At 48.2% G+C, this 17500-nt stretch overlaps 1 protein-coding gene across 1 annotated transcript in view; it reads left to right on the forward strand.

Moving 5' to 3' along the window:
• The window catches only part of MEGF8 (multiple EGF like domains 8), a 73142-nt gene that overhangs the window by 39442 nt on the left and 16200 nt on the right, over nucleotides 1-17500 (forward strand). Inside the window, exons 31-38 of the mRNA XM_058196106.1 lie at nucleotides 196-359; nucleotides 2232-2376; nucleotides 5228-5462; nucleotides 7440-7572; nucleotides 9371-9581; nucleotides 12055-12269; nucleotides 13010-13260; nucleotides 16692-16805. Of these exons, the coding sequence (XP_058052089.1) occupies nucleotides 196-359; nucleotides 2232-2376; nucleotides 5228-5462; nucleotides 7440-7572; nucleotides 9371-9581; nucleotides 12055-12269; nucleotides 13010-13260; nucleotides 16692-16805 (1468 nt within the window). The remainder of the gene's footprint in view (nucleotides 1-195; nucleotides 360-2231; nucleotides 2377-5227; nucleotides 5463-7439; nucleotides 7573-9370; nucleotides 9582-12054; nucleotides 12270-13009; nucleotides 13261-16691; nucleotides 16806-17500) is intronic.

A 17500-nucleotide genomic window follows, 5' to 3' on the forward strand; every position in this document is an offset into this window, starting at 1 on the left:
TTGTTAGCCTGCAGTGAGAGAGAGCAAACTTTTTTGCCGGGGTTGCTGATGCTCCTAATAAAGGAATCATTGCTTCAATTAGAGAGGGTTTGTTGTGTTTTGGGGAGCTGGGTCAGAACACCAAGGTTGAGAAACTAGCCTAAATCTCCCCAAGCCATAAATCTGGACACCTGGTACTCCAGATTTCCTTTGCAGGTCTCTACGGCCACTCGGCTGTGTACCACGAGAGCACAGATGCTGTTTACGTCTTTGGCGGCCACCGTTTCCACGTAGAGATGGTTTCAGCTTCTCCTGAGCTCTACAGCCTTTACTATCCCAACCTGACCTGGAGTTTGCTGGCCCCATCTCAAGGACCAAAGGTGAGAGGCTCTGGCAGCAGAACTAACGTGAATGCCCAGATGGGCTTCGAATGTCAGGGTTACAAGTAATACACCCCTAGCAAACAGAACCAAGAGGCAGATGGATTCCTCAAAGAACAGGTTTATTGGCACAGGCTGGTGAAAACCGACTCTAAAATTCCCGTGGGTTTCACCAGGGGTGAAATCCAGGGGTGAAATGTTCCCGGTTCAGACTGGATCGGCCGATCTGGTAGCGATGGTGGTGTGTGGTTTGGAGAACCGGTAGCAAAAATCCCTGCCCACCCCCCCATGCCCAACCAATCACCCGGTCACCCGCTTCCCCGCTTGCCACTTCTTTAAAAAAATGAGTAAATTTAGGAAATATTTTGTATTAGATATATTTCTGAAGGAGAGGGGAATTGAGAGTGTGATTAAGTGTGGAGTGACTAGAGATTATAATTTAGGAATTATTTTAGATTATGATTGTTAGTTTTGATACCCTGCATTTTGTTCTGGGAAGTCGGGGTGGGGGGGAGGGGAATTGGGGGGGGTTTGAGGGTAGAGGATGGAATGATGGTTAATGTACAGGGATTATTGAAGATTTATAAATATAATTAGTGCAGGGTCGGGTCTGCCCAGTTACCATTTTAGAACGGTGGGGAGGGAGAAAAGAGAGAGTAGGAGGTAGGAAAGAGGAGAAGAGGAAGGAAGAGGGGTAGAAGAGGGAGAAGGAAGGTGGAGGGTGGAGGGAGGAGAGGAGGTAGATAAGAGAAGGAGAGGAAGGTTAGGAAAGTAGAAGAAGGTAGAAGAGGGAAGAGTGTTAAAAAGGGGGGGGTGACTGGGCAAGCCCGACTAATTGTATATAACTGTACATTGGATGAGTTGTTTGACATGATTGTAAAAATAAAACTTTTTTATGAAAAAAAAATGCTTTTAAAAGGTTAAAAAAAAGGCTCCAACGATCACAGCTGGACCGCGCGATCATCAGAGCCGGGTTTTTTTTTACTTTTTAAAGCATTTTTTTTACAACCTATTCGACCGAATAGGTTGTAAAAAAATGCTTTTCAAAGTAAAAAAAAAATGATTGCACGCCACAGCTGATCGCACACACACACACCACGCGCTGTTCTACTTACCCCATGCCTCCTTTTGGAGTCCACTGTGCGCGCGCACGCACCTTGCATTTGGTGCGTGGTGCGCACTGCATGCGCAGCTAGTGAACCGGTAGTAAACCGGTTCAGATTTCACCGCTGCCACCATCCTTTGCAGGGTGGAGTCGGGGCAACTGAATAGAGCTGAGTGTTTACTGGCCGGATGCCCTTCCTGTCGCCAAGGCAGAGTTTTTTTGCAGCAGATAGATTCTCAGTGTGCCCAGAGAGAGAATTATCTGCCTCTACCTAGGATCGAACTCACAGCCTCCTGATTGTGAGGCAAGAGCTCCGCCTCTCTAGGCTGCCGCACTACTTAGGAAGTCATTTAGAATAGAATAGAATAGAATAGAATTTTATTGGCCAAGTGTGATTGGACACACAAGGAATTTGTCTTGGTGCATATGCTCTCAGTGTACATAAAAGAAAAGATACGTTCATCAAGGTACAACATTTACAACACAATTGATGGTCAATATATCAATATAAATCATAAGGATTGCCAGCAACAAGTTATAGTCATACAGTCATAAATGGAAAGAGATTGGCGATGGGAACTATGAAACGATTAAGATTAAGTGGTAACCTTTAATCTAATACTAAATAAACCATTTAGAAAGCCCCTAAATATAATCCTGGAGTGGGGATCGGTAGGAAGAATAGAAGAAGGAAGCATTGCGAAAGATGAGAGCCTTGGATGCAAATCAGATGCAAATCAGATGCAAATCTCTCCCTCCCTCTCCAGCCCCTGGCTCATTTCTTCCACGTGGCAGCCGTGCTGAAGGACACCATGGTGGTCATAGGAGGGCGAACCGAACGGGAAAATTTCACCAACCACGTTTTCTTCTACCAGCTGAATTGCAATACGTGGATCCTTCCCAACAGCACAGGTAAAACGTACAGGGAACTAGATTCATACAGCTAGAATATGTATCTAGAATCATAAGAGTTGGACGGGCATCTAGTCCATCCCCCCCCCCCGCCCCCCAAAGCAGGATAGATAGCATTCCTGACAGATAGCAGTCCAGGCTTTTCTTGAAAGCTTCCAGGGATGAAGCTTCCACAGACTTCCGAAAGGAAGCTGTTCCATCGGTCGATCGTTCTCAGTGTCAGAAAATTTCTGTGTTGAATCTTTCATTGATCAGTTTCCATCCACTATTCCTTCTCTGGCCTTCAGGTGCCTTGGAAAATAGCTTCACCCCTTCCTCTCTGTGGTAGCCCCTCAAATATTGGAAGATTTCTATCGTGTCTCTCCTGGTCCTTCTCTTCCCTAGACTAGCCAGGCACAGTTCCTGCAACCGTTCTTCGTATGTTTTGGTCTCCAGTCCCCTAATCGTCTTGGTTGCTCTTCTCTGCACTCTTTCTAGAGTCTCAACATCTTTTTTATAGTGTGGTGACCAAAACTGGATGCAGTACTCTAGGTGTGGTCTTACTAAGGCTTTATAGAGTGGTATTAGTACCTCCCTTGACCTTGATCATATCCCTCTGTTAATGCAGTTTAGAATTGCATTGGCTTTTTTGGCTGCCGCCGCACACTCTTGGCTCATATTTAGCTGGTTGTCCACTAAGACTCTGGGTTCCCTCTCACAGTGATCATGACCTTAATTCTCCCTCCCTATGTTGGTCCTGGTTGCTTTTTCCTTAGGAAGCAAATCAAGGCAAATTTGGGCCCGTCTTGTTTAATTCACAAAGTATTTCCATAGGTTGAAGATTGGAGGCAGTTTTAGTATACAGATTAAGCCAGGAAGGTATGAAGCATAAATTCTATCTCTGGGATAGAGAGAGAATCTCGCAATGGCTGAGACTTCCCGGTCTGATTCCCATCTGGGAATCAGGTGGTGTAGAAGCTAAATAAATAATAGCAATTTCGCTTAGACCAGTGCTTCTCAATTATTTTCTGTCATGCCCCCCTAGGAAGAAGAAAACATTTTTCGCGCCCCCTGCGCGACTGTAAATAGTATCATTAGCTTGTTATGACAGTGTTTGCCGAGGTCAAACGCGCCCCCCTTTACGGAGCCTCGCGCCCCCCCTGGGGGGCCCGCCCCACTATTTGAGAAGCACTGGCTTAGACTTATATACTGCTTCTCAGTGCTTTTACAGCCCTCTCTAAGTGGTTTACAGGGTCAGCCTCTTGTCCCCCCAACAATCTGGGTCCTCATTTTACCCATCTTGGAAGGATGGAAGGCTTGAGCCGGTCAGGATCGAACTGCTGACAGTGGTCAGAGTTAGCCTGCAATGCTGCATTCTAATCATTGTGTATCATGGAAGGGAGGGAGGGAGGGAGGGAGGGAGGGAAGGAAGGAAGGAAGGAAGGAAGGAAGGAAGGAGAAAAGGAAGAGCAATAGCACTTAGACTTATATACCACATCTCAGTGCTTTTACAGCCCTCTCTAAGCAGTTTACAGAGTCAGCCTCTTGCCCCCAACAATCTGGGTCCTCATTTTACCGACCTCGGAAGGACGGAAGCTGAGTCAGCCTCTAGCTTGGTGAGATTTGAACTGCCAAATGGCAGGCAGCCGACAGTCAACTGTAGAAGCCTTATTATTAATTCAAATGAATTCTACTATATCAGTTTAACTATTTACTTTAATTTACTTTAATTTGTTATATGGACAAATTAAATCTTAAAAAAATTAAATTAAATCTTAAGGAACTCTGGGCAGCTTCTGTTATTATTATGGTTCATTTCACAAGTCAGTCAGATATTTAGCCTGGATTTGACATTTTTGGCTAGCTATCAAATCCTTCCCTAGGATCCGGAATAGGCAGATGTTTGATAGTGTTTGATAGTGTTAAGTGTATAGTCACAATAAATTATATGATATTAATTCTGTTAATTATATGATATTAATTCTGTTAATTATATTATATTATATTTATATATTATATTTATATTATATAGTTATTATAATATTAATTACATTATATTACATTATGTTGTTATAGATTATGTTGATTACATTACATTTAAATTACATTACATTTTTGAGAACCAGTTTGGCGTAGCGGTTAAGAAAACAGACCATTTGGGGCAACCAGAGAAAAGACAGTGTTTGTCAAGCAACATTAGGGACTAGGTGCTTGAGTCTGAAAACGGAAGGGAAGAAAAGATTCTTGGGAGGGGGGTGTAGGTATATGCGCACATTTAGGAAAGGAGGAGAAACTAGGTCTGTCCTGGACCCTTTTTACACTAACGTAAATTGGGGGGGCAACATTCCAGCCCCCTTCCTGCAGAAAGAAAATTCCTTAACTTGCGTTGTCGTCGGGTGAAACCCAGCGGACGGGTTTCTCTCTCTTCTTGGCATGCTTTGTAATTGGCACTTTGAGGGGCATTTGGGAATCCTCTAAAACAGGAGTCTCCAACCTTGGTCCCTTTAAGACTTGTGGACTTCAACTCCCAGAGTCCCTCAGCCAACAAAGCTTGGAGGTCATCTAGTCCAGGGCTCTCCAACCTTGGTCCCTTTAAGACTTGTGGACTTCAACTCCCAGAGTCCCTCAGCCAGCAAAGCTTGGAGGTCATCTAGTCCAGGGGTCTCCAACCTTGGTCCCTTTAAGACTTGTGGACTTCAACTCCCAGAGTCCCTCAGCCAGCAAAGCTTGGAGGTCATCTAGTCCAGGGCTCTCCAACCTTGGTCCCTTTAAGACTTGTGGACTTCAACTCCCAGAGTCCCTCAACCAGCAAAGCCACACACACACACCGATCAGTTTTTCTCACTGGAGATTTTGTCTTTCCTCTCTGCAGCTGGGGCCGTGGTGGGGGAGCCCATCACCGAATCCATCGCCCACGCCATGGCTTCTGTGGGAGGCCGCCTCTACCTCTCCGGGGGCTTCAATGGGGTGGCCCTGGGGCGCATGCTGGCCCTCTCGGTGCCCCACGACCCCTGCCTTATCTTCTCCAGCCCGGAAGCTTGCAACGGCTCTAACGCCAGCTGTGTCTGGTGCCACGCCAGCTGCGTCTCCGCAGATGCGGCTGAAAGGTACGAGAGAATATAGGCCGTCCTTAACTTATAGCGGTTCATTTAGTGACTGTTCAAAGTCAGAAGGGCGCTTACGACCGTTTTTCCACACTTACGACCATTGCAGCATCCCCGGGGTTCACGTGATCCAAATTCAGACACTTGACAGCTGATTCCTATTTACGACGGTTGCAGTGTCCCATGGTCACGTGAGCCAGTTTTGCGACCTTCTGACAAGCAAAGTCAATGGGGAAGCCGGATTCACTTAACAGCCATGTTACTCACTTAACAGCGGCAGTGATTCACTTAACAACTCCAGCATGAAAGGTCGTAAAATGGAGCGAAACTCATTTAACAATTGTCTCACATAGCAACAAGATTTTGGGGCTCAATTGTGGTCGTAGGTTAAGTATTACCTGCAATGAGGCCACCTACCGTATTTTTGGGAGTATAAGATGCACTTTCCCGCCCCCCAAAAGAGGGTGAAAATTTGGGTGCGTCTTAATACACCGAATGTAGCCCCGCCCACCCTTTGGTCTGTGCCTCCCAGTAATTTGCCTCCTTGCAGCAAAAACAGCCCATTTCAAGTTTCAGCTTCAGCACAGCCTGATTAGCACAAGCAGCTGATTGTGGATTGGGTCGGCCTCCCGACCATCAGCTGTTTCAGGCTGCAGGGATTGCCATTGCCTATTTCAGCCTCCACGCGCTCCATTTTCAGCCTCCTCTGTTTGCTGCAAGCAGGCAAATTGCTGGGAGGCAGAGGCAGATTTTTTTTTCTTGTGCTAATCAGGCTGTGCTGAAAATGAAACTGAAACAGGCTGTTTGCTGCAAGGAGGCAAATTGCTGGGAGGCAGAGGCAGATTTTTTTTTCTTGTGCTAATCAGGCTGTGCTGAAAATGAAACTGAAACAGGCTGTTTGCTGCAAGCAGGCAAATTGCTGGGAGGCAGAGGCAGATTTTTTTTTCTTGTGCTAATCAGGCTGTGCTGAAAATGAAACTGAAACAGGCTGTTTGCTGCAAGGAGGCAAATTGCTGGGAGGCAGAGGCAGATTTTTTTTTCTTGTGCTAATCAGGCTGTGCTGAAACTGAAACTGAAACAGGCTGTTTGCTGCAAGGAGGCAAATTGCTGGGAGGCAGAGGCAGATTTTTTTTTCTTGTGCTAATCAGGCTGTGCTGAAAATGAAACTGAAACAGGCTGTTTGCTGTTTGCTGCAAGGAGGCAAATTGCTGGGAGGCAGAGGCAGATATTTTTTTTCTTGTTTTCCTCCCCCCCAAAAAGGTAGGTGCGTCTTATAGTCTGGAGCATCTTATACTCCGAAAAATACGATAATTCTCAGAAGCCTGGAGGGCAGGATGAACTTTAAGGGGTGGAGGGCTTGTTTCTGTGGGTTTCCATGTGTTGTGGTTGGGTTAGGGGACTTCCCTTGCCTCTCTGCTTTGGAGCAACCAATCTTCAAAGGGATTTGGGAATAATCCGTGGGCACCTGTGATAGGAAAAGGAGAGGGGTAAGGGAAAGGGAAGAGCCAGTTTGGTGTAATGGTTAAAGCATTGGGTTAGAAACAGGGAGACAGTGAGTTCTAGTTCCACCTTGGGCATGAAAGAAGGCTGGGTGACTTTGAGCCGATCAGCAGGAGACTGGGAGTTCTAGTCCCATTTTATCCATAAAAACTAGCTGGGTGACTTTGGGCCAATCGGCAGGAGATGGCGACTTCTAGTCCTATCCGAGGCATGAAAGCCGGTTAGGTGACTTTCGGCCAATCATCAGGAGACCATGAGTTCTAATGCCGCGATGAGCACGAAAGCTGACTGGGTGACTTTGGGCCAGTCACCAGGAGACAGTGAATTCTAGTCCCACCTTAGGCATGAAGCCAGCTAGGTGACTTTGAGCCAGTCACTTTCCCACAGCCCTCGGAAGGCATCAATAGCAAACCATTTCTGGCTTAGAAATATCCGGGGAGTTTGATTGAATCTCACGGTTTCTTTTCTCTTCTTCCACAGACAAGGTTGCTCCTTTGGTGGGATCTCCTGCTTTCCCACCCCAAGATCTCCGGACGAGTGTCGCCGCCTCAGAACCTGTAGCGAGTGCCTCGCCCAACATCCTCGCGCCATGGCCCACAGCCTGGGTATTCCCGTAAGTAGCAACTTACCCATGTGCTGGCAGCGGAGACCAGAACATGAATAGAGAGGGTTTACTTCTCCTTTACAAGAAGAAGTACGAACGATGGGTTTAATAGCAGCATGTAGGCCCAATGTGGTCAGCAACTCTCTGTAAAGAGAGAATTTGGGCGTGGGGCGATTTTAGGCAGGGGAGAATGGCTGGCTGGAGAATTCTGAGAGTTGAAGTCCGTACACACTGGCTGGGGAATTCTGGGAGTTGAAGTCCTGGCTGGAGAATTCTGGGAGTTGAAGTCCATACACACTGGCTGGAGAATTCTGGGAGTTGAAGTCCGTACACACTGGCTGGGAATTCTGGGAGTTGAAGTCCTGGCTGGGGAATTCTGGGAGTTGAAGTCCTGGCTGGAGAATTCTGGGAGTTGAAGTCCGTACACACTGGCTGGGGAATTCTGGGAGTTGAAGTCCTGGCTGGAGAATTCTGGGAGTTGAAGTCCGTACACACTGGCTGGGAATTCTGGGAGTTGAAGTCCTGGCTGGGGAATTCTGGGAGTTGAAGTCCACACAACCTGGCTGGGGAATTCTGGGAGTTGAAGTCCACACAACCTGGCTGGGGAATTCTGGGAGTTAAAGTCCGTACACGCTGGCTGGGGCATTCTGGGACTTGAAGTCCACACAACCTGGCTAGGGAATTCTGGGAGTTGAAGTCAACACATCTTAAATTTGCCATGGTTGGGAAACACTGGTATATGTATTGTATGAAGGCAGTATTTCTTTACTATCTTTAGTTAGTATTTCTGACTATCTGTATGCACTTCTAAGGTAATTATTTTTCCGAGCCAGGAAAGCATTGGGTAGTTTTGGCAAAACCAATAGAGCCTTTTGATCGGGGATTTCCTCAACCTTGGCATCTTTAAGCTGCATGGACATTCAATCCCTTGAATGCTGGGAGTTGGAAGGCCAGACATCTTAAATTTGCAGAGATTTGAGAAACGCCGCTTTAGAGATAGGCGTGGTTTATCAGGATGCAGGGAGGATGGATCTCAGTACAGGTAGTCCTTGACTTAACGACAGTTCATTGAGTGACCATTCAAATGGCACTGGAAAAAGTGACTTACGACCGATTTTCACAGTTACGACCTTTGTAGCATCCCCCATGATCATGGGATCAAAATTCAGACACTTGGCACTGGTTCATACTTGCAACTATTGCAGTGTCCCGGGGTCACGTGTAGGGGTAAAATGCTCCCAGTTTGGACCGGATCGCCTGATCCGGTAGCGATAGTGGCGGGTGGTTCAGAGAACTGGTAGCAAAAATCCCTGCCCCCACCCCGCCCATATCCCAGCTGAGCCACGCGATCATCAGAAGTTGTTTTTTTTTTAACTTTTAAAAGCATTTTTTCTTTAGCTGAAAAAATGCTTTTAAAAGTTTTAAAAAAAAGCCTCTGATGATCGCGCGGCTCAGCTGGGATCATCAGAACCCTTTAATAGCATTTTTTCTACAACCTCTTCGGCCGAAGAGGTTGTAAAAAAAAAGAAAGCTTTTAAAAGGCTCCTCTGGTAACCTCAGCCGAGTTGCCTGATCGCCAGAACCTTTTAAAAGCATTTTTTTTTTACAACCTCTTCGGCCAAAGCGATTCACTTAGCAACTGCGGTGAGAAAAAGTCATAAAATGGGGGCCAAACTCACTGAGCAACAGAACGTTTGGGTTCAGTAACGGAGAGGAACCCGGGCTGAGCCGCCTTCAAGGCTTGAGGGTTAGAGCACGCGGCTGGATTGCAGCCGCCAGGTTTTGTGAACCGCTGTCTGCTCCCCAGCCTTTACCGCAGTGCAAGTGGTGCACCAACTGCCCCGAAGGCGCCTGTATCGGCAGCACCGGCAGCTGTACGTCGGAGAACGACTGCCGAATCAACCAGCGGGAGATCTTCGTGGCCAGCAACTGTTCCGAGATCTCCTGTGAGGCCTCTGACTGCGCCAAGTGCACGGCGTCTGGGAAGTGCATGTGGACCAGGCAATTCAAGCGCACCGGTAAGGAGCCGGACTTTGATTGGTGGAGGGCGGGGAGAGACGAGGGGAGGAGAGAAGGTGGGGGAAAGGGCTGCAGGGTGAGGAGCCAGGGGCAGAAAGCTCGGAGAAAGAAGGCGCCGAAAAAGAAAAGACGACTGTTGGGGATAACAATGGGCCGGGATAGCTCAGGCTGTTAAGAAGCCTGTTATTAGAACACAGCAGCCTGCAATTACTGCAGGTTCAAGCCCGGCCCGAGGTTGACTCAGCCTTCCATCCTTTATAAGGTAGGTAAAATGAGGACCCAGATTGTTGGGGGGGCAATAAGCTGACTTTGTAAAAAAATATACAAATAGAATGAGACTATTGCCTTACACACTGTAAGCCGCCCTGAGTCTTCGGAGAAGGGCGGGGTATAAATGTAAACAAAAAAAAATAATGATTGATGATGATTGATGAAAAGAAGGACCAGGGGTGACATGATAGCAGTGTTCCGATATCTCAGGGGCTGCCACAAAGAAGAGGCAGTCAAGCTATTCTCCGAAGCACCTGAAGGCAGGACAAGAAGCAATGGGTGGAAACTAATCAAGGAGAGAAGCAACTTAGAACTGAGGAGAAATTTCCTGATAGTGAGAACAATTAGCCAGTGGAACTGCTTGCACCAGAAGTTGTGGGTGCTCCCACACTGGAAGTTTTTAAGAAGATGTTGGACAACCATTTGTCTGAAGTGGTGTAGGGTTTCCTGCCTGGGCAGGGGGGTTGGACTAGAAGACCTCCAAGGTCCCTTCCAACTCTGTTGTTGTTGTTGTTGTTGTTATTATTATTATTATGAAGCAATGGGTAGAAACTAATCAAGGAGAGAAGCAACTTAGAACCAAGGAGAAATTTCCTGACAGTGAGAACAATTAATCCATGGAACCACTTGCCTCCAGAAGTTGTGAATGCTCCCAACACTGGAAGTTTTTAAGACGAGATTGAACAACCGTTTGTCTGAGGTGGTGTAGAGCAGGGATCTCCAACCTTGGCAACTTTAAGCCTGGCGGACTTCAACTCCCAGGCCATTCTGGGAGTTGAAGTCCGCCAGGCTTAAAGTTACCAAAGTTGGAGACCCCTGGTGTAGAGTTTCCTGTCTTAAGCTTGAGGTTGGACTAGAAGACCTTCAAGGTCCCTTCGAACTCTTGTTATTCTGATTCTAATTTTTTTTATTTATTTTTTTTATTTACATTTATATCCCGCCCTTCTCCGAAGACTCAGGGCGGCTTACAGTGTATAAGGCAATAGTCTCATTCTATTTGTATATTTACAAAGTCAACTTATTGCCCCCCCCAACAATCTGGGTCCTCATTTTACCTACCTTATAAAGGATGGAAGGCTGAGTTAACCTCAGGCCGGGCTTGAACCTGCAGTAATTGCAGGCTGCTGTGTTCTAATAACAGGCTTCTTTACAGCCTGAGCTATCACGGCCCCTATTGAGGCCTGAAGTGTGATGATGATTGATGATGAAGTTATCCACTCAGTCTTGGCAATCCTGTGAGCTAGATTTCCCCACGTCTTCCGATCTTGTGCTACAGGTAGTCCTCGACTTACAACCGTTCATTTAGTGACCCGAAGTTAAAACGCCGCTGAAAAAGTGACTTAATGACCATTTTTCACACTTAAAACGACTGCACAAACGACCTCATGGTCATTTGACCAAAATTTCGATGCTGGGCAACTGATCCATCTTTAGGACAGTTGCAATGTTTTGAGGTCACGGGATTCCCCTTTTGTGACCTTCCGACAAGCAAAGTCAGTTACTGATTTAACCATGGCAGTGCTTCACTTAACTACAGTGAGGCTATTTTTGCTGCGAACTCCACATGGGCGACAGGAAGGGCATCCAGCCAGTAAACGCTCAGCTCCATTCAGTTGCCCTGACTCCACCCCGCAAGGGATTACGGGGTCCTTAAACGACAAAACAAAACAAATGCTTCGCTTTTGCCCCGTTTGTCGTAAAACGGGGCAAAACTCAACAAATGTCTCCCTTAGCCACCGAAATTTTGGGCCCAATTGTGGTCGCAAGTCGAGGATTACCTGTACATCGTTGAGTTTTGTTATGCTCTGGCTGGCGTCAGCTTTGATCGCTGGGGAAGATGCGGCTAATGACTGTACAATGAACCACAAAGAGTTGGTGAAGGGTGGCGGTGGCTTGCAAGACCAGGAAAGACTCTGTCCCAGAAGCTTTGGTCCTTGGAGAGCATCTAGACATCACCTCTCTTGATGTCCACCTCCCCAAGTTTTCATGAACGTCTGTTCATTTCAGAAGTTTATGGAGAAAACACGTCCATTTCTCCCAGATCGAATCTTCCTCTTCTTCCATTCTCAGTGTCTTCCTCCTGAATATGGTGGACCACCATACTTGTCTCCTGGTAGATTGGTTAGGGGCGGTCAACCAAGGGGAACGATCTTGGCCTTGAAAGCTCCTAATATTCACCCTTCTTCTGCCCCCAATGCTTAGGGGAGACCCGTCGCATTCTCAGCGTGCAGCCCACCTACGACTGGACTTGCTTCAGCCACTCGCTCCTCAACGTCTCCCCAATGCCCGTGGAGTCCTCGCCTCCCCTGGCCTGCCCCACGCCCTGCCACAACCACAGCACTTGTGGGGACTGCCTCAGCTCCAAGGGGGCCGATGGGGGCTGGCAGCAATGTGTCTGGAGCGTCAGCCTGCAGCAGGTAAATGATTTGGGGCAGTTGGCGTACATCGGTGCTGCCAGGGAGGTTCTGGCTGGCAGCAGAATTCTGGGAGTTGGTCCACTAGTCTTACAGTGGCCAAATTTGGAGACCCCTACTGTGATCCCTCTCTCTCTTCTTGTGGCCCGCCAGTGGCCAGCAGAGCTGGCAGTAGATTTGGACAGTGAGGAGGTTGGGGAGGAACATGGGTCAGTCCTGGAGTCTGGGGAAGGCTCTGATGAGGGCTCTGTGTCCGAGGCAGAGAGGGGGCCAGGGCCATATGCCAGTTATCAGCTGCCTTTGGAATCAGACATCAGTGAGGCAGATGAACAGCTGGAGCCTGTTCCCAGTGTGCGCATGCGCAGAGTTGCCAGATGAAGGGAACAGCTAAAGAACAAGGGTCGACTTGGGAGTAACGCCACAGGTGGATGATGAAGGGCCCCTCCCAGAGGGAATAAAAGAGGAGCGAAAGGGGAGGGGAGTTTGCAGGAGGCAATTAGTTAATTGGTTAATTGCTTAATTGGTTTGTGACTCTGCCAAGTTTTGAAGATATCGGGCCTGGCAGCTTCCCAAGCCAGATAAGGTCTGTGACTGTAAATTCTCCCTTGAAAGACTTCGCTGGATGTGAATGAGAAAAAATTCACAGTAACTTAATAAAAAGGGATTTTTTTGTCGGGACGAGGAGTCTCCTTCGTGCTCTTGGGAAGCCTTGTTCAGAACCTCTCTCTCTGCTTTCTCTGCAGTGTATGAGTCCAACTTACCTACCGATGCGCTGCGCGGCCGGGATGTGTGGCCGAGTGCTGAGTGGGTCGGAGAGCTGCGCTCCATCCTGTTCCCATTTCCAGCAGTGCGCTCTTTGCATCCAGCAGCCTCGGTGCGGCTGGTGCAGCTTCCGGGGAGAGAACGGCAAAGGGCGCTGCCTGGAGGGCGGGCGGAGTGGCCCTCGCCACGGTGAGCCCCTGGGGTTTGGCTGGCGCTTTATGGGGAGGGGGGGGTTGGAGGGGGTGTTGAGCAGTGGGAAGCAGAGGGTGAGAAAGAGAACCAGTCTGGTCTAGCGGGCATGGCTAGAAACCGGGAGACTGAGTTCTAGTCTCACCTTAGTCAGGAAAGCTGGCTGGGTGGCTTTGGGCCAAACACCAGTACCGCCTTGGGCACAAAAAAGGCAGCAGGGTCACTCTGGGACAATTACCAGGTGATGGTGAGTTCTAGTACCGCTTTAAGCACAATAGGCAGCTGGGTAACTTTGGGGCAATCACCAGGTGATGGTGAGTTCTAGTACCGCTTTCAGCACAAAAGCCAGATGAGTCAGCCTGGGACAATCATTAGGTGATTGTGAGTTCTAGTACCACTTTAAGCACAATAGACAGCTGGGTAACTTTGGGGCAATCACCAGGTGATGGTGAGTTCTAGTACCGCTTTCAGCACAAAAGCCAGATGAGTCAGCCTGGGCCAATCATTAGGTGATTGTGAGTTCTAGTACCGCTTTAAGCACAATAGGCAGCTGGGTAACTTTGGGGCAATCACCAGGTGATGGTGAGTTCTAGTACCGCTTTCAGCACAAAAGCCAGATGAGTCAGCCAATCATTAGGTGATTGTGAGTTCTAGTACCACTTTAAGGACAATAGCCAGCTGGTGACTGGGCCAATCACCAGGCGATGGTGAATTCTAGTACTGCTTTAAGGACCAACGTCAGCAAGGTGACTGGGCCAATCACCAGGAGACAGTGAATTCTAGTCCTGTCTTAGTCAGGAAAGTTGGCTGCATGACTTTGGGCCGGTCACCAGGAAACGGTGAGTTCTAGTCCCGCCTTAGGCACAAAAACTGACCAGGTGACTTTGGGCCAGTCCCTCTCTCTCAGCCCAACCCACCTCACAAAGTTGTTGTTGTGGGGGGAAATAAAAGGAGGAAGGTTTGTTAGCCATGGGAGAGAAAGAGAACCAGTCTGGTCTAGCGGGCATGGCTAGAAACCGGGAGACTGAGTTCTAGTACCACTTTAAGGACAATAGCCAGCTGGTGACTGGGCCAATCATTAGGTGATTGTGAGTTCTAGTACCGCTTTAAGCACAATAGACAGCTGGGTAACTTTGGGGCAATCACCAGGCGATGGTGAATTCTAGTACCACTTTAAGGACAATAGCCAGCTGGTGACTGGGCCAATCATTAGGTGATTGTGAGTTCTAGTCTCACCTTAGTCAGGAAAGTTGGCTGCATGACTTTGGGCGGTCACCAGGAAACGGTGAGTTCTAGTACCGCTTTAAGCACAATAGGCAGCTGGGTAACTTTGGGGCAATCACCAGGAGACAGTGAATTCTAGTACCACTTTAAGCACAATAGACAGCTGGGTAACTTTGGGGCAATCACCAGGTGATGGTGAGTTCTAGTACGCTTTCAGCACAAAAGCCAGATGAGTCAGCCAATCATTAGGTGATTGTGAGTTCTAGTACGCTTTCAGCACAAAAGCCAGATGAGTCAGCCTGGGCCAATCACCAGGTGATGGTGAGTTCTAGTAACGCTTTCAGCACAAAAGCCAGATGAGTCAGCCTGGGCCAATCACCAGGCGATGGTGAATTCTAGTCCTGTCTTAGTCAGGAAAGTTGGCTGCATGACTTTGGGCGGTCACCAGGAAACGGTGAGTTCTAGTACGCTTTCAGCACAAAAGCCAGATGAGTCAGCCTGGGCCAATCACCAGGCGATGGTGAATTCTAGTACTGCTTTAAGGACCAACGTCAGCAAGGTGACTGGGCCAATCATTAGGTGATTGTGAGTTCTAGTCTCACCTTAGTCAGGAAAGTTGGCTGCATGACTTTGGGCGGTCACCAGGAAACGGTGAGTTCTAGTCTCACCTTAGTCAGGAAAGTTGGCTGCATGACTTTGGGCGGTCACCAGGAAACGGTGAGTTCTAGTACGCTTTCAGCACAAAAGCCAGATGAGTCAGCCTGGGACAATCATTAGGTGATTGTGAGTTCTAGTCCGCCTTAGGCACAAAACCGACCAGGTGACTTTGGGCGGTCACCAGGAAACGGTGAGTTCTAGTACCGCTTTAAGCACAATAGACAGCTGGGTAACTTTGGGGCAATCACCAGGTGATGGTGAGTTCTAGTACGCTTTCAGCACAAAAGCCAGATGAGTCAGCCTGGGCCAATCACCAGGTGATGGTGAGTTCTAGTAACGCTTTCAGCACAAAAGCCAGATGAGTCAGCCTGGGCCAATCACCAGGCGATGGTGAATTCTAGTACTGCTTTAAGGACCAACGTCAGCAAGGTGACTGGGCCAATCATTAGGTGATTGTGAGTTCTAGTCCGCCTTAGGCACAAAACCGACCAGGTGACTTTGGGCGGTCACCAGGAAACGGTGAGTTCTAGTAACGCTTTCAGCACAAAAGCCAGATGAGTCAGCCTGGGCCAATCACCAGGCGATGGTGAATTCTAGTACTGCTTTAAGGACCAACGTCAGCAAGGTGACTGGGCCAATCACCAGGTGATGGTGAGTTCTAGTCCGCCTTAGGCACAAAACCGACCAGGTGACTTTGGGCGGTCACCAGGAAACGGTGAGTTCTAGTACCGCTTTAAGCACAATAGACAGCTGGGTAACTTTGGGGCAATCACCAGGTGATGGTGAGTTCTAGTACGCTTTCAGCACAAAAGCCAGATGAGTCAGCCAATCATTAGGTGATTGTGAGTTCTAATACCACTTTAAGCACAATAGACAGCTGGGTAACTTTGGGGCAATCACCAGGAGACTGTGAATTCTAGTACTGCTTTAAGGACCAACGTCAGCAAGGTGACTGGGCCAATCACCAGGAGACAGTGAATTCTAGTCCTGTCTTAGTCAGGAAAGTTGGCTGCATGACTTTGGGCGGTCACCAGGAAGCGGTGAGTTCTAGTAACGCTTTCAGCACAAAAGCCAGATGAGTCAGCCTGGGCCAATCACCAGGTGATGGTGAGTTCTAGTACCGCTTTCAGCACAAAAGCCAGATGAGTCAGCCAATCATTAGGTGATTGTGAGTTCTAGTCTCACCTTAGTCAGGAAAGTTGGCTGCATGACTTTGGGCGGTCACCAGGAAACGGTGAGTTCTAGTAACGCTTTCAGCACAAAAGCCAGATGAGTCAGCCTGGGCCAATCACCAGGTGATGGTGAGTTCTAGTAACGCTTTCAGCACAAAAGCCAGATGAGTCAGCCTGGGACAATCATTAGGTGATTGTGAGTTCTAATACCACTTTAAGCACAATAGGCAGCTGGGTAACTTTGGGGCAATCACCAGGTGATGGTGAGTTCTAGTAACGCTTTCAGCACAAAAGCCAGATGAGTCAGCCTGGGCCAATCACCAGGAGACAGTGAATTCTAGTACTGCTTTAAGGACCAACGTCAGCAAGGTGACTGGGCCAATCACCAGGAGACAGTGAATTCTAGTCCTGTCTTAGTCAGGAAAGTTGGCTGCATGACTTTGGGCGGGCACCACGACTGCAACGAGACCCAGAATTGCAGCGACCTGCCCCACAGCTACAAATGCACCTGCAAAAATGGCTACACTCTGGACAAGTCAGTATGGAGGGTGATGTCCCAGCTGTATTTCTAGCTTGCGTCCGGCTCTCTTGGAGGCTTCCAACAACCCGGGGTGGGGTGGGGGGAATGAATCCCAATTCCGCAGCCTGAAGAAATTAAAATTGCTCAAGATCCTTTCCTTACCTGCACACACCTGCATTCAGCCGATTCTGGGGTTGATGTTCTCACCTGTTGCTGCTTTTGGATCCATGGCCTTTGCTAGATTGTGTAAAGGGTGTGGATCGGGTGAAATGCTCCCGGTTCGAACCGGATTGCCCGATCCGGTAGCGATGGCAGCGGGTGGTTCGGAGAACCGGTAGCAAACATCCCTGCCCCGCCCCAGTTGAGCCGCACGATCGTCAGAGGTGTTTTGTTTTTGTTTTTTACTTTTAAAAGCATTTTTTCTTCGGCCGAAAAAATGCCTTTAAAAGTTAAAAAAAAAAGCCTCTGATGATCGCGTGGCTCAGCTGGGATCGTCAGAACCCTTTAAAAGCATTTCTTCTACAACCTCTTCGGTCGAAGGGGTTATAAAAAATACAGCTTTTTAAAAGGCTCCTCTGGCGATCCCAGCTGAGTTGCCTGATCGCCAGAACCTTTTAAAAGCATTTTTTTTACAACCTCTTCGGCCGAAGAGGAAAAGAATGCTTTTAAAAGTTTTTTTAAAAAAAAGTTGGCCACACCCACCCAGTCAC

This window comes from Ahaetulla prasina, chromosome 10 (genome assembly GCF_028640845.1).
Source record: "Ahaetulla prasina isolate Xishuangbanna chromosome 10, ASM2864084v1, whole genome shotgun sequence".
Taxonomy (NCBI): domain Eukaryota; kingdom Metazoa; phylum Chordata; class Lepidosauria; order Squamata; family Colubridae; genus Ahaetulla; species Ahaetulla prasina.